This window comes from Monodon monoceros, unplaced genomic scaffold (genome assembly GCF_005190385.1).
Source record: "Monodon monoceros isolate NGI ecotype Baffin Bay Population unplaced genomic scaffold, NGI_Narwhal_1 Super_Scaffold_20, whole genome shotgun sequence".
Classification (NCBI taxonomy): Eukaryota; Metazoa; Chordata; class Mammalia; order Artiodactyla; family Monodontidae; genus Monodon; species Monodon monoceros.
Genome location: NW_021703777.1, coordinates 36651326 through 36669269, shown reverse-complemented (window position 1 = coordinate 36669269; position 17944 = coordinate 36651326). Strand labels below are relative to the sequence as shown.

The following is a 17944-nucleotide window of genomic DNA, read 5'->3' as shown; positions in this document are numbered from 1 at the left end:
AAGATGTTTCTATAGCTTGCCCATCACCCACATAGTGGTTCTGAAGTTGTCCCTGAAGGGCTTACCTTTTAGTTTATTGTGCTCAGAGTCCGCTGGGAAGAGGGAATCTGGAAAGAGCTTGGGGAAGGTGAGTCCTGCATACTTGGGCCGATTCTCCACATAGTTTCTTACTGTGGGTTGCAGTTTCTTCATGAATTCTGGGCATGGTGTTCCTAGTTGCTCAATTACCTTGTTCCACTGGTCAATATCTGAGAATTGAATAGTTAAGGGCAAAAACAAGTGTAGGCCACTAGCGCTTGCCTTTCACTAGTTGGGAGACTAACTGCTTCTCAGAATCCCGAGCAGTCATCAACACAAATGGAGTTTTAATAAACAACAAAGGACAGAAATATAAAATCAGATTGTCAGGCAGTGAATCCTCTTGGAATTTTAAATTCACTTTTGGAACATATACACTTTTGGGGAATTAGCATTACTTAAAATAGGATATCATGAAATAGTCTTTGGGTTGTAAAGATGAAAAGATATTTAAATAACACAAGAAGAATTTCTCCTCTTGAGCTAAACTTCTGTATAACCATGCGATTTGGAAGACAAAAAAATATAAAGACATATAATAATATTATCATGAAATTACTTCCATCATTTATTTTCTAAAAATGACAAATACACAAATATTTTATAAGATTTGTTTATATTTTTCTTAAATTCTTTTTAAGGTTTTTTTCTTCTGTTCTCTATCAAATGGGAAATTTCATTATCTGTTAATGTTTTCCACTCATATGCATTACAAATAGGGTCAATCTAATTTTTGATAGTAACTCACTAATTCTTTACCAAAGACTTAAAAAAAAAATTCTCTTTATCAAAGTAGTTGCAGTTTCATACCTATTTACTTACTTCTGATAATAGTGCCCTGTATCCCTGAATATTGGGGATATGAGGGTAAACATAGGATGTTCAATTTAAAACAGATTTCAACCAAGTGCATGTGTTTCAAAAGTATGTTAAGCATAGGGAATTCTACAAGAAAAATAAATATTACCTCTCTATGAAAGTTAATACTTTACAAAACTGGGGGGGGGTCTCTCACAGACATACCCACTGATTGAGATTTTCTTTATCATCTATCATTGATATTTGATATGTCAGAGCCTTGAGAATGATAAATACCTGTGAAAACTCTGAAGAGCCAACTGGAAGAAGTTGATTTCTAACAGATTTCCTTGCCACGTGTCAATGAATGATGGAGGCCTTAGAAATTCTTAAATCCAATACCACAGGCAGTATACTCTCCTATGTTGTTTATTCTACTACTCTATCTTTAGTGTAAAGTTAATTAATTCATTTCTGCTAATGTAATTTGTGACAGTTCAGGTAACTTTACCATAATATTACTTAATTGAGATTCATAAAATCTTTACCCCAGCTATTCCATAGGGTTGGACTAAAAAAGATGGGCAGTCCTGACAGAAGACAAAATTAACTATATTCAGCCAAAATAAATATATAATGCAAACAATGTAGATAGGTGATTGAACAAAGATAAAATCAAGCTAATTTGCAAATTCTTTTCTATTTCCCTTATAATCTAGCTGAATAAAGTTTAAATTATTACATAGCCTCTCAAGTATGGGGATGAAAAAAATACATGATTGTGTAATATCAAGAAATGGAGTAAAAGTGGGAAAAACTGAAGAATATTCCTTTACAAAATGATAGGAATAATTTAAAAAGAACACATTTCAATAAAAATTAATCTAAATTACCATGTGCCTGAGAAAGTGAAAATCATTAGAAATAAACTTAAAAAATTTCAAAAGATTAGAGTTAAAAGTTACTCTTAGACAAAAACTTATGTTAGTACTATGGATATAGGTAAGCTAGAATGACTTAGATATATTTAAATAGAAAACATTAATACAGTTAAATAAATCTCAGTGCTTACATTGTAAATTATGAAAAGAGATCTACTCTTTAATACAGTTAAGTTATCACGTCCTAACAAGCCATCACTTAATCACCGGTCAAGCTTCTTTAGGATTCTGAAGATTTGATGTCAAACTAAAAATAAGGGCAAAGAAGCTGTCAGATTTTCTGTAAAGGAGTCTTTTAACAAAGGTGGCAAAATACTCCCAACACACTACTATAGTGACATTTAACTAGCAGTATACAGTTATTTAGTTAAAAAGTGATTGCTTTTAAAGTAACATTCCCAAAACAATTACATGTTATTTTTACAGTAAAGTTTAAGAAGACTCAAATATTTTGGAATTAATTAAACAAGGACTATTAAAATGTTTCTTATTACAAGTTATAATTAAAATCTATAGAAGCACTCAGCACATTTTCCTACCTTAAATTGCTTTTTAGATGAAACACTATTGTGGTCCTTGATGTAATGGTTTACGAAAAAGAAGGGAGGGGAGAATCTTTATTACTGACAATGAAATAATTGAATGTTCTAACTGCAAATATGTGGTATAGTCATCTTTAAAATTGTGTGCCTCTATTTTAACCAATCCATTTCAGGTTCTTTCTTCACAAAAACATGACTAGTATATTTAAGTAGTAAGTATTTGTTTTCCAGATGTTCACAGGATTGCAAACAACTTCGTCCACTATCCTTAGTTAACCACACTGATTTTTCTTTATAATCATAATTAACCAAATATAAGCCATGACTGGAAGTAATGTCTCCTGGCTCCAAATCCAGTCCTTGTTCCAAGGATTCCAGTAAGAAAAAGAGCAAGTTTGGAACTGATGTGTTAAAAATTGCTTTAATTTGGCCATAAAATTGATGGTATGTTTGTCACAGGCAATTCCTCTTAAAAAATGCCTCTGAAACTGCTTACCTAGTCTATTAGGTCAACATATCCACATAAAACAATTAATTTTATTAATATTTAAATAGAAAATAAGGTGATGCATTTTTCAAAGAAATTTTTTAATCATCAGATTTCCACAATGATTTTATTTTTAAAAATACATAAAATATTAACTAGTTTTTTATGATTATGTGCTAATATTAGCATAGTAAATTTTTTTTAAAAGAATGGCCAAAATTATTTTTGCAAAAGGATTTATTTGTTTTAGAACACTAATAAGTCATCATTTTTCTATTATATGGGTAAGGATGTGATTCCTTACAGATTCCAGCCTGTGTAGTTATCAAAAAAGCAATAAATATATTTTTTAATATACTTTACTATATTTTTAAATATTTTGATCTACTAGTTCAGAAATTATCATACAACTTAATTATCAAAGGTACTTAATAAAAATTTTAAAATGTCATTTAATAGGAATCACTTGACAATATCCTCTAGTTCTAAATTCACTACATAAAAAAGTCATATTACAAAAAGTTTGATTTTATAGAGTATAATGATAAGATAATGTGCAAATATTGACCACTACTAATGTCTTCAATAAATAGTATTGTAATAGAAGAATGAGGCAAAATAAGTATGGATTGTAAAAATGATTATCTGAAATCCTAAGATTAAAAATTATTCCAGGGCTTCCCTGGTGGTGCAGTGGTTGGGAGTCTGCCTGCCAGTGCAAGGGACATGGGTTTGAGCGCTGGTCCGGGAAGATCCCACATGCCGCGGAGAAACTGAACCCGTGTGCCGCAGCTGCTGAGCCTGTGCTCTGGAGCTCGCCAGCCGCAGCTGCTGAGCCTGCATGTCACAACTACTGGGGCCCGTGCTCCGCAATGGGAGAGGTCACCTCAGTGGAGGCCCACACACTGCAGTGGGGAGTGGGCCCTGCTCACCGCAGCCAGAGAAGGGCCCGTGCACAGCAACGAAGACCCAACGCAGCCAAAAGTAAAATAAATTAAAAAATAAATAAAATTTAATAAAAATTATTCCAGCTAATTCTTGTCAGTTAGCCAAGAATTTACATTTAATGCCCTCATTTTAGGTTAACTTCCTTGGTTGAGGAAATTTCTAAAATATGTAACAAACTGCCTTGAACCTAATGTATGAAATTACTCATACATTATTTTCTTATTATTTTCTAGGTATTTGTGGTCATAATTTACACTATGCACATTTAAACTTTCAGAAGCTACTAAGTGGAATCATAAAGCGTTGTTTAATGACCTCATTCTACTATGCCCTTTGAATTACTGTATCTTCTTTTCATGTTTTTTTCTTCATTGATTACTTTTTGCTATGATGAATATGGTTTCCAGAGTTGACACCATCAAGAATTCAGACTTGCTTTCTACTCTGCCCTAAGCCTTATATTCAATATTCTATGCAAAAATTTTCTGACATCTATTTGCAACTTAAAGAATATCAGTGTTTGTTCCCAAATTCTTAACTATGTTTTTAAAAATAATATTGTTTAAGAGCACTGTCTGTATAGAAAAGTTCCAGGAGAGGCTACTTAATCTTGCAAGCCAACTTGCTGCCTGGTTGGCACTGCATTGTGTATTACTGTGTGGCTTTATGTTAGCCTTGTATTCATGTCTGCAATAAGGAAGTGGAGGTATGCATGTCATGTGTTAGGCATCATGATATAAAATTGTTGTTCCCAAACTGAATATTCATAACATAGGGAACTTATAAAAATACAGATCACTCCCCTCTACTCACTGATCTACAAGATTCTGAGTGCATATGCCTGAGATGATATCATTAAGAAACACCAATAGTAATTGCAATCCAGATGACCCCTGGACTCTATTTGAGAAATACGAACAATCTCTTGTGAATTACTAAGCCCAGATTTAAGAATAAAGTACTAACCTGTTTCAGTTTTATGACACAAATTAGAATAGGGTCAATTTCACCAAAAGATTATTCCATACCTATTTGCTATGGAAAACTTAGGGGTTGTCAACTTGGAAATATTTCAGGGAAAGAAAAATCCTAATATATGTTCCTTTTCCCCATGTCACTTTCCTGAAAAGACCATGGGAAATTATGACAAGTAGGCTCCATGCAGAGAAAGAGGGGTTCTACCCATCCACATCTAGGGAAAGATCAAAATTATATGTTGCTATCATAGATGTATATGGGGTGATATAATATCATATTATATGGGGTGCTACTCATGTGAAGTATAAAAGCTATTCAATATAAAGTTCAAAATATTTGCCAATTTATTTTCCAGTAATTACTCCATATTGCTCTATAATAAACTTTGTTCTCAAAAGAACTCTCAGTTCCAAGGACATTGTAAAAATCAGGATAGAGATATATATATATTCATAAGATATAGGTCTGGATTCAGATTTTCATGGTTATGTCTTGAGTTGTTTTGTTACTTTAAAAATATTTTTACTCTTTTTTATTTGAAAATGTCATTTTCCTCTCAAAAGTCCCCCTCAAATTCTAGTAATATGAAATATGAATAAGTGACTTAATGCACAATTGTAACTAACGTCTGTTTTCATTATAAATGAGCACAGGAAGAGGAAATATTACAAGCCAAAACACATTGAAAAACTCAAAGCTGACAATTTGAGTTAAAGGCTATTTGTTCACTGGCAGCAGATTGCTCATGGAATACTGTGGGACATGAAATATCCAAAGGCTGATATTTGAAGCATGATGTACATGCATCTCAGTATAAACTATTTCATCTTATAAATCTATTTAATATTGTAATCTATATTTACTTAAAAGCAAAAAATGGAGAGATATTTCACATATAAGCAAATCTAATATACATTAATACATGTCACAATGTAGAATTTTCATTAAGCTATTGAAGGTTAATCTTAGGGGCCACTCATTTGTACAGGTCCCTTGCAAAACTCTGTGCCTAGTTTTGTATTTGTAATATTAATTTTTTTTACATAAAACCCACCTCCAATTGCATGATATTCTGGCCTCACAAAAGCCAGATCTGACTCTACCTGTATTTTGAAACTGGAAGAGGTCTTGGAGATCATTTAAATTGACCTCTGTATTATGTAGATGAAAAATATCAAGGTCTTTTAAAATTGGTAATTAAAATGAATTTAAACAAAGGAGCTCATACAAACAGCTCCAAACACTAAAAGAATTACAGGATGCTATTTAACGGGAGTTTTGGTGACTCTGTACTCTGCTCTGTGAGACCCTCCCTGAAAGATTACATCCATTTCTGGGTATAACACTATATAAGAAAAAGGTTAAGAAGGGACAATGAAGTTTATAAGGTAAAAAGAAAATGCTATATGAGGCATACTTGATAAAACTTTTTATGTTTCAACTCAAAAAGGAAGGAGACAACCCCCCCCACCCTAGCACTTTGATCCCTCTTATCCTTTAGCTGTTATCACCTTCTAATATATTGTGCCTTCTATTTTAAATTTCATGATGACAAGGATTTTCATCAGTTTGTTTACTTACATATCTGGAGATATAAGCACATAGTAAGTGCTCAAAAATATTTGCTGAATAATTGAATGTCTACTTTATGTCCAATTACAGTTTTTTCATGGAGATAATGTGAAGAATAGTGGAGAGAAGGTATTCAAAGCAACAAAAGCTGAGAAATTCCAGGAACTGGAGATAGGCTGGAATTCAGACAACACAGTGAATCCCAAGAGATAAATAAAAAGAAATCCAAACCTAGTCACATAGGAGAGAAACAGCAGATAACCAAAGACCAAGAAAAAGGACAGATTATGTCCAAAGATGACTATCACACTGACAGCTAATTATTCACCAGTAATATTGAAAACAAAAAGCCAGTGGAATAACACTTTTAAAATGTTGGAAGAAATAGCTGTCAATCTAAAATTCTATATCCAAAGCTCTCATTCAAGTAAGGGAACACCAATCAAAAAACAGAGTTTTATTGTCAAAGACTCCCATTAAAGGATGTACTTCAGAAGGAAAGAAAATAATCTCAAAGTAAAGGGCCAAATTGCAAGAAATAGTGATAAACCAAGAAAATGATAATCAGAAGGATGAATCTAAACAAACTCTACCTGTATGCAATCCAATGATAATATTGTCAATTTATGAGGCTAAAAGAAGAGAATTAAAATACTGGGCATAGAGAGCATATGTAAATTGGTATAGTAATGATCTAAATTATGAACATATGCTAAGATTCTTGTGTGTTCAGCAGAAGGATAAAAATTGTCTGAATTAAAACAGCAATTCTCCACAAATTGAAATACAGATTCAATACAATTCCAATATAAATACCAATAGGGATCATTTTACAGAAGTTAGCAAGCCAATCTAAAATATTTGAGGAAGAGCAACAGTTCATTAAACACTAAGCTACTTCTGAAGATGACAAAGAAGTCAGATATTTACCCTACCTGATATGTGTATAGTGTACATCTGTATTCATTAAGAAAGGGTAGGAGGAGATTCAACATGGTGGAAGAGTAAGACGCGGAGGTCACCTTCCTCTCCACAAATGCATCAGAAATACATCTACATGTGGAACAGCTCCTACAGAACACCTACTGAACTCTGGCAGAAGACCTCATACTTCCCCAAAGGCAAGAAACTCCCCACGTACCTGGGTAGGGCAAAAGAAAAAAGAATAAACAGAGACAAAAGAATAGGGACGGGACCCACACCAGTGGGAGCGAGCTGTGAAGGAGGAAAGGTTTCCACACGCTAGAAGCCCCTTCACGGGTGGAGACTGCGGGTGGAGTACGGGGAAAGCTGTGGAGCCACGGAGGAGAGCGCAGCAACAGGGGTGCAGAAGGCAACGTGGAGAGATTCCCGCAGAGGATTGGTGCCAACCAGCACTCACCAGCCCGAGAGGCTTGTCTGCTCACCTGCCAGGGCGGGCGGGGGCTGGGAGCTGAGGCTCGGGCTTCGGAGGTCGGATCCCAGGGAAAGGACAGGGGTTGGTGGCGTGAACACAGCCTGAAGGGGGCAAGTGCGCCACAGCTAGCTGGGAGGGAGTCTGGGAAAAGGTCTGGAACTGCCGAAGAGGCAAGAGACTTTTTATTGCCTCTTTGTTTCTTGGTGCACGAAGAGAAGGGATTAAGAGCACTGCTTAAAGGAGCTCCAGAGATGGGCGTGAGCCGCGGCTATCAGCGCGGACCCCAGAGATGGGCATGAGACGCTAAGGCTGCTGCTGCCGCCACCAAGAAGCCTGTGTGCAAGCACACGTCACCATCCACACCTCCTCTCCCAGGAGCCCATGCAGCCTGCCACTGCCAGGGTCCTGTGATCCAGGGACAACTTCCCCGGAGAACACACGGTGCGCCTCAGGCTGGTGAAATGTCACCCCAGACTCTGCCACTGCAGGCTCGCCCCGCATCCGTACCCCTCCCTCCCACTGGGCCTGAGTGAGCCAGAGCCCCCAATTCAGCTGCTCCTTTAACCCCGTCCTGTCTGAGCGAAGAACAGACACCCTCAGACGACCTACATGCAGAGGCGGGGCCAAATCCAAAGCTGAACCCCAGGAGCTGTGTGAACAAAGAAGAGAAAGGGAAATTTCTCCCAGCAGCCTCAGGAGCAGCGGATTAAATATCCACAATCAACTTGATGTACCCTGTATGTGTGGAATATCTGAAGAGAAAACGAATCATCCCAAATTGAGGAGGTGGACTTTGGGAGCAATGATATATATTTTTTTCCCCCTTTTTCTCTTTTTGTGAGTGTGTATGTGTATGCTTCTCTGTGTGATTTTCTCTGTATAGCTTTGCTTTTACCATTTGTCCTAGGGTTCTGTCGTCAGTGTTTTGGTTTTTTTTTAGTATAATTTTTAGCACTTGTTATCATGGGTGGATTTGTTTTTTGGTTTGGTTGCTCTCTTCTTACTTTCTTTCTTCTTTTTTTTTTTAAACTACTTAAAAATTATTTTTTAAATAATTCTCTTTTATTTTAATAAATATTTTATTTTATCTTCATCTTTCCTTCTTTCTTCTTTTTCTCCCTTTTATTCTGAGCTGCATGGATGACAGGCTCTTGGTGCACCAGCCAGGAGTCAGGGCTCTGCCTCTGAGGTGGGAGAGCCAAGTTCAGGACACTGGTCCACAAGAGACGTCCCAGCTCCACGTAATATCAAACAGCAAAAATCTCCCAGAGATCTCCATCTCAATGCAAAGACCCAGCTCCACTCAACGACCAGCAAGCTACAGTGCAGGACACCCTATGCCAAATAACTAGCAAGACAGGAACACAGCCCCATCCATTAGCACAGAGGTTGCCTAAAATCATATGAAGGCCACAGACCCCCCAAAACACACCACCAGATGTGGACCTGCCCACCAGAGAGACAAGATCCAGCCTCATCCACCAGAAAACAGGCACTAGCTGCCTCCAACAGAAAGCCTACACAACACACTGAACCAACCTTAGCCACTGGGAACAGACACCAAAAACAACAGGAACTACGAACGTGCAACCTGCAAAAAGGAGACCCCAAACACAGTAAGTTAAGCAAAATGAGAAAACAAAAAAACACACAGCAGATGAAGGAGCAAGGCAAAAACAGACCAGACCTAACAAAGGAAGAGGAAATAGGCAGTCTACCTGAAAAAGAATTCAGAGTAATAATACTAAAGATATCCAAAATCTTGGAAATAGAATGGAAAAAATACAAGAAACATTTAACAAGGACCTAGAATAACTAAAGAGCAAACAAGAAGTGATGAACAACACAATAATTGAAATTAAAAATTCTCTGGAAGGAATCAATAACAGAACGGATAAGTGACCTGGATGATAAAATAGTGGAAATAACTACTGCAGAGCAGAATAAAGAAAAAAGAATGAAAAGAATTGAGGACAGTCTTAGAGATCTCTGGGACAACATTAAATGCACCAACATTCAAATTATAGGGGTCCCAGAAGAAGAAGAGAAAAAGAAAGGGACTGAGAAAATATTTGAAGAGATTATAGTTGAAAACTTCCCTACTATGGGAAAGTTAATCAAGACCAGGAAGCACAGAGAGTCCCATACAGGTTAAATCCAAGTAGAAACATGCCAAGACACATATTAATCAAACTATCAAAACTTAAATACAAAGAACACATATTAAAAGCAGCAAGGTAAAAACAACAAATAACACACAAGGGAATCCCCATAAGGTTAACAGCTGATCTTTGAGCAGAAACTCTGCAAGCCAGAAAGGAGTGGCAGGACATATTTAAAGTGATGGAGGAGAAAAACCTACAAACAAGATTACTCTACCCAGCAAGGATCTCATTCAGGTTTGATGAAGAAATTAAAACATTTAAAGACAAGCAAAAGCTGAGAGAATTCAGCACCACCAAACCAGCTTTACAACAAATGCTAAAGGAACTTCTCTAGGCAGGAAACACAAGAGAAGGAAAAGAACTACAATAACAAACCCAAAACAATTAAGAAAATGGTAATAGGAACATACATATTGATAATTACCTTAAATGTAAATGGATTAAATGTTCCTACCAAAAGACATAGACTGGCTAAATGGATATAAAAACAAGACCTGTATATATGCTGTCTACAAGAGACCCACTTCAGATCTAGGGGCACATACAGACTGAAAGTGAGGGGGTGGAAACAGATATTCTACGCAAATGGAAATCAAAAGAAAGCTGGCGTAGCAATTCTCATATGAGACAAAATAGACTTTAAAACAAAGATTATTACAAAAGACAAAGAAGGACACTACATAATGATCAAGGCATCAATCCAAGAAGAAGATATAACAATTGTAAATATTTATACACCCAACAGAGGAGCACCTCAATACATACGGCAAATACTAACAGCCATAAAAGGGGAAATAGACAGTAACACAATAATAGTAGGGGACATTAACACCCCACTTTCAACAATGGACAGGTCATCCAAAATGAAAATAAATAAGGAAACACAAACTTTAAATGATACATTAAACAAAAAGGACTTAATTGATATTTATAGGACATTCTATCCAAAAACAACAGAATACATATTCTTCTCAAGGAACATTCTCCAGGATAGATCATATCTATCATAAATAAAGCCTTGGCAAATTTAAGAAAATTGAATTCATATCAAGTATCTTTTTTGACCACTGTGCTATGAGACTAGATATCAATTACAGGAAAATATCTGTAAAAAATTACAAACACATGGAGGCTAAACAATACACTACTTTATAACCAAGAGATCACTGAAGAAATCAAAAGGAAATCAAAAAATACCAAGAAAAAAAGGACAATGAAAACATGATGACCCAAAACCTGTGGGACGCAGCTAAAGCAGTTCTAAGGGGGAAGTTTATAGCAATATAATCCTACCTTAAGAAACAAGAAACATCCCAAATATACAATGTAAGCTTACACCTAAAGCAATTAGAGAAAGAAGAACAAAAAAACCCCAAAGTTAGCAGAAGGAAAGAAAGCATAAAGATCAGATCGGAAATAAAGGAAAAGGAAATGGAGGAAACGATAGCAAAGATCAATAAAACTAAAAGCTTGTCCTTTGAGAAAATAAACAAAATTGATAAACCATTAGCCAGACTCATCAAGAAGAAATGGGAGAAGAATCAAATCAATAGAATTAGAAATGAAAAAGGAGAAGTAACAACTGACACTGCAGAAATACAAAGGATCATGAGAGATTCCTACAAGAACTCTTTGCCAATAAAATGGACAACCTGGACGAAATGGACAAATTCTTAGAAAAGCACAACGTTCTGAGACTGAACCAGGAAGAAAAAGAAAATCTGAACAGACCAATCACAAGCACTGAAATTGAAACTGTGATTAAAAATCTTCCAACAAAAGGAAACGATAGCAAAGATGAATAAAACTAAAAGCTGGTTCTTTGAGAAGATAAACAAAATTGATAAACCATTAGCCAGACTCATCAAGAAAAAAAGGGAGAAGACACAAATCAATAGAATTAGAAATGAAAAAGGAGAAGTAATAACTGACACCGCAGAAATACAAAAGATCATGAGAGATTACTACAAGCAACTCTATGCCAAAAAAAATGGATAACCTGGAAGAACTGGACAAATTCTTAAAAATGCACAACCTGCCAAGACTGAATCAGGAAGAAATAGAGTATATGAACAGACAAATCACAAGCACTGAAATTGCAACTGTGATTAAAATTCTTCCAACAAACAAAAGCCCAGGACCAGATGATTTCACATGCGAATTCTATCAAACATTTAGAGAAGAGCTAACACCTATCCTTCTCAAACTCATCCAAAATATAGCAGAGGGAGGAACACTACCAAACTCATTCTATGAGGCCACCATCACCTTGATACGAAAACCAGAAAAGGATGTCACAAAGAAAGATAACTATAGGCCAATATCACTGATGAACATAGATGCAAAAATCCTCAACAAAATACTAGCAAACAGAATCCAACAGCACATTAAAATGATCACACACCACGATCAAGTGGGGTTTATTCCAGGAATGCAAGGATTCTTCAATATATGCAAGTCAATCAATGTGATACACCATATTAACAAATTGAAGGAGAAAAACCATCTGATCATCTCAATAGATGCAGAGAAAGCTTTCGACAAAATTCAACACCCATTTATGATAAAAAGCCTCCAGAAAGTAGGCATAGAGGGAATTTTCCTCAACATAATAAAGGCCATATATGACAAACCCACAGTCAACATCGTCCTCAATGGTGAAAAACTGAAAGCATTTCCACTAAGATCAGGAACAAGACAAGGTTGCCCACTCTCACCATTCTTATTCAACACATTTTTGGAAGTTTTAGCCACAGCAATCAGAGAAGAAAAGGAGATAAAAGGAATCCAAATCGGAAAAGAAGAAGTAAAGCTGTCACTGTTTGCAGATGACATGATACTATACATAAAGAATCCTAAAGATGCTACCAGAAAACTACTAGAGCTAATCAATGAATTTGGTGAAGTAGCAGGATACAAAATTAATGCACAGAAATCTCTGGCATTCCTATACACTAATGATGAAAAATCTGAAAGTGAATTCAAGAAAACACTTCCATTCACCACTGCAACATAAAGAATAAAATAGCTAGGAATAAACCTACCTAAGGAGACAAAAGACCTGTATGCAGAAAACTAGAAGACACTGATGAAATTAAAGATGATACAAATAGATGGAGAGATATACCGTGTTTTTGGATTAGAAGAATCAACATTGTGAAAATGATTCTACTACCCAAAGCATTCTACAGATTCAATGCAATCCCTATCAAACTACCACTGGAATTTTTCACAGAACTAGAACAAAAAATTTCACAATTTATATGGAAACACAAAAGATCCCGAAGAGCCAAAGCAATCTTGAGAACAAAAAATGGAGCTGGAGGAATCAGGCTCCCTGACTTCAGACTATACTACAAAGCTACAGTAATCAAGACAGTATGGTACTGGCACAAAAACAGAAAGATAGATCAATGGAACAAGATAGAAAGCCCAGAGATAAACCCACGCACATATGGTCACCTTATCTTTGATAAAGGAGGCAGGAATGTACAGTGGAGAAAGGACAGCCTCTTCAATAAGTGGTGCTGGGAAAACTGGACAGGTACATGTAAAAGTGTGAGATTAGATCACTCCCTAACACCATACACAATAATAAGTTCAAAATGGATTAAAGACCTAAATGTAAGGGCAGAAACTATCAAACTCTTAGAGGAAAACATAGGCAGAACTCTTTATGACATAAATCACAGCAAGATCCTTTTGGACCCACCTCCTAGAAAAATGGAAATAAAAACAGAATAAACAAATGGGACCTAATGAAACTTCAAAGCTTTTGCACAGCAAAGGAAACCATAAACAAGATTGAAAGACAACCTTCAGAATGGGAGAAAATATTTGCAAATGCAGCAACTGACAAAGGATTAATCTCCAAAATTTACAAGCAGCTCATGTGCTCAATACAAAAAAACAAACAACCCAGTCCAAAAATGGGCAGAACACCTAAATAGACATTTCTCCAAAAAAGATATACAGAGTTCCAACAGACACCTGAAGTAATGCTCAACATCATTAGAGAAATGCAAATCAAAATTATAATGAGGTATCATCTCACACCAGTCAGAATGGCCATCATCAAAAAATCTAGAAACAATAAATGCTGGAGAGGGTGTGGAGAAAAGGGAACACTCTTGCACTGCTGGTGGGAATGTGAATTGGTACAGCCACTATGGGGAACAGTATGAAGGTTCCTTAAAAAACTACAAATAGAACTACCATATGACCCAGCAATCCCACTACTGGACATATACCCGGAGAAAAACATAATTCTAAAAGGGTCATGTACCAAAATGTTCATTGCCGCTTTATTTACAATAGCCAGGAGATGGAAATAACCTAAGGGTCCATCATCGGATGAATGGATAAAGAAGATGTGGCACATATATACAATGGAATATTACACAGCCATAAAAAGAAACAAAATTGAGCTATTTGTAATGAGGTGGTTGGACCTAGAATCTGTCATACAGAGTGAAGTAAGTCAGAAAGAGAAAAACAAATACCGTATGTGAACAGATATATATGGAATTTAAGAAAAAAAAATGTCATGAAGAACCTAGGGGTAGGACAGGAATAAAGACACAGACCTACTAGAGGATGGACTTGAGGATATGGGGAGGGGTAAGGGTAAGCTGTGACAAAGTGAGAGAGTGGCATGGACATATATCACTACCAAATGTAAAATAGATAGCTAGCGGGAAGCAGCCACATAGCACAGGGAAATCGGGTCAGTGCTTTGTAACTACCTAGAGGGGTGGGATAGGGAGGGTGGGAGGGAGGGAGATGCAAGAGGAAAGAAATATGGGAACATATGTATATGTATAATTGATTCACTTTGTTATAAAGCAGAAACTAACACACCATTGTAAAGCAATTATACTCCAATAAAGATGTAAAAAAAAAAAAAAAATCTTCCAACAAACAAAGCCCAGGACCAGATGGGTTCACAGGCAAATTCTATCAAACATTCAGAGAAGAGCTAACACCTATCCTTCTCAAACTCTTCCAAAATATAGCAGAGGGAGGAACACTCCCAAACTCATTCTATGTGACCACCATCACCCTGATATGAAAACCAGACAAAGATGCCACAAAAAAGAAATCTACAGGCCAATATCACTGATGAACATAGATGCAAAAATCCGCAGTAAAATACTAGCAAACAGAATCCAACAGCACATTAAAAGGATCATACACCATGATCAAGTGTTATTTAACCCGGGAATGCAAGGATTCTTCAATATACGCAAATCAATCAATGTGATACACCATATTAACAAATTGAAGGAGAAAAACCATATGATCGACTCAGTAGATGCAGAGAAAGCTTTCAACAAAATTCAACACGGATTTATGAAAAAAACCACCAGAAAGTAGGCATAGAGGGATCTTTCCTCAACATAATAAAGGCCACATATAACAAACCCACAGCCAACATCATCCTCAGTGGCGAAAAACTGAAACCATTTCCATGAAGATCAGGAACAAGACAAGGTTGCCCACTCTCACCACTATTATTCAACATAGATTTGGAAGTTTTAGCCACAGCAATCAGAGAAGAAGAAGAAATAAAATGAATCCAAATCGGAAAAGAAGAAGTAAAGCTGTCACTCTTTGCAGATAACATGATACTCTACATAGAGAATTCTAAAGATGCTACCAGAAAACTACTAGAGCCAATCAATGAATTTGGTAAAGTAGCAGGATACAAAATTAATGCACAGAAATGTCTTGCATCCCTATACACTAACAATGAAAAATCTGAAAGAGATTTAAGAAAACACTCCAATTTACCACTGCAACTAAAGGATTAAAATCTCTAGGAATAAACCTACCTAAGGAGACAAAAGACCTGAATGCAGAAAATTATAAGATATTGATGAAAGAAATTAAAGATGATACAAACAGATGGAGAGATATACCATGTTCTTGGATTGGAAGAATCAACATTGTGAAAATGACTGTACTACCCACAGCAATCTACAGGTTCAATGCAATACCTATCAAACTACCACTGGCAGTTTTCATAGAACTAGAACAAAAATTTCACAATTTGTACAGAAACACAAAAGTCCCCGAATAGTCAAAGCAATCTTGAGATAGAAAAATGGAGTGGGAGGAATCAGGCTCCCTGACTTCAGGCTATACTACAAAGCTACAGTAATCAAGACAGTATGGTACTGGCACAAAAACAGAAATATAGATCAATGGAGCAGGACAGAAAGCCCAGAGAGAAACCCATGCACTCATGGTCACCTTATCTTTGATAAAGGAGGCAAGAATATGCAGTGGAGAAAGGACAGCCTCTTCAATAAATGGTGCTGCGAAAACTGGACAGCTACATGTAAAAGAATGAAAGTAGAACACTCCCTAACTCCATAGACAAAAATAAACTCAATATAGATTAAAGACCTAAATGTAAGGCCAGACACTATCAAACTCTTAGATGAAAACATCGGTAGAACACTCTATGACATAAATCACAGCAAGATCCTTTTTGACCCACCTCCTAGAGAAATGGAAATAAAAACAAAAATAAGCAAATGGGACCTAATGAAACTTCAAAGCTTTTGCACAGCAAAGGAAACCATAAACAAGATGAAAAGACAACCCTCAGAATGGGAGAAAATATTTGCAAATGAAGCAACTGACAAAGGATTAATCTCCAAAATTTACAAGCAGTTCATGAAGCTCGATATCAAAAAACAAACAACCCAATCCAAAAATGGGCAGAAGACCTAAATAGACATTTCTCCAAAGAGGATATACAGATTGCTAACAAACACATGAAAGAATACTCAACATCATTAATCATTAGAGAAATGCAAATCAAAACTACAATGAGATATCATCTCACACTGGTCAGAATGGCCATCATCAAAATATCCACAAACAATAAATGCTGGAGAGGGTGTGGAGAAAAGGGGACCCTCTTGCACTGTTGGTGGGAATGTAAATTGTTATAGCCACTATGGAGAACAGTATGGAGGTTCCTTAAAAAACTAAAAATAGAACTACCATACGACCCAGCAATCCCACTAGTGGGCATATAACCTGAGAAAACCATAATTCAAAAATAGTCATGCACCAAAATGTTCATTGCAGCTCTACTTCCAGTATCCAGGACATGGAAGCAACATAAGTGTCCATCAAGAGATGAATGGATAAAGATGTGGCCCATATATACAATGGAATATTACTCAGCCATAAAAAGAAACGAAATTGAGTTATTTGTAGTGAGGTGGATGGACCTGGAGACTGTCATACAGAGTGAAGTAAGTCAGAAAGAGAAAAATAAGTACCGTAGGCTAACACACGTATATGGAATCTAAAAAAAATGGTCATGAAGAACCTAGGGGCAAGACTGGAATAAAGACACAGACCTACTAGAGAATGGACTTGAGGATACGGGTAGGAGGAAGGTTAAGCTGGGACAAAGTGAGAGAGTGGCATGGACATATATCACTACCAAATGTAAAATAGAAAGCTAGTGGGAAGCAGCCGCATAGCACAGGGAGATCAGCTCGGTGCCTTGTGATCACCTAGAGGGTTGGGATAAGGAGGGTGGGAGGGAGGGAGATGCAATAGGGAAGAGTTATGGGGACATATGTATATGTATAACTGATTCACTTTGTTATAAAGCAGAAACTAACACACTACTGTAAAGCAATTATACTCCAATAAAGACGTTAAAAAAGAAAAAAAGGAAGGGTAGTAGTGGTATAGAGATAGACAAACAAGCCAATGGAACAGAATATAGAGCCCAGAATCTAATACCCCTTCCCCCAAAATGTGAAAACTTATAGGTCAATGAAGAAATAATAAGTTAGTCGGTAAATGGAACTGAAATCCCTCTTTCACATCATACACAAAAATCATTTCCAAGTGAACTTAAGGCTTAAATATAAGAGATTAAACTTTAAAACATCCACAGCAAAATTACAAGAGAATATAAAGGCATCAAAGGATTCTTTAACAAGACATAAAAATACATGAACTATAAAAAAATAAAATAAAAACAGATTGCCAAATTCCAAAAT

The 17944-nt window shown here is 36.3% G+C and overlaps 1 protein-coding gene across 4 annotated transcripts in view; it reads right to left on the bottom strand.

The window, feature by feature from the left end:
- Positions 1–17944, bottom strand: part of MAPK10 (mitogen-activated protein kinase 10) — a 351818-nt gene that overhangs the window by 52497 nt on the left and 281377 nt on the right. For all 4 annotated transcript variants that reach the window (XM_029236032.1, XM_029236029.1, XM_029236033.1 and 1 more), the window contains one exon: positions 66–248. In XM_029236032.1, the coding sequence (XP_029091865.1) occupies positions 66–248 (183 nt within the window). The remainder of the gene's footprint in view (positions 1–65; positions 249–17944) is intronic.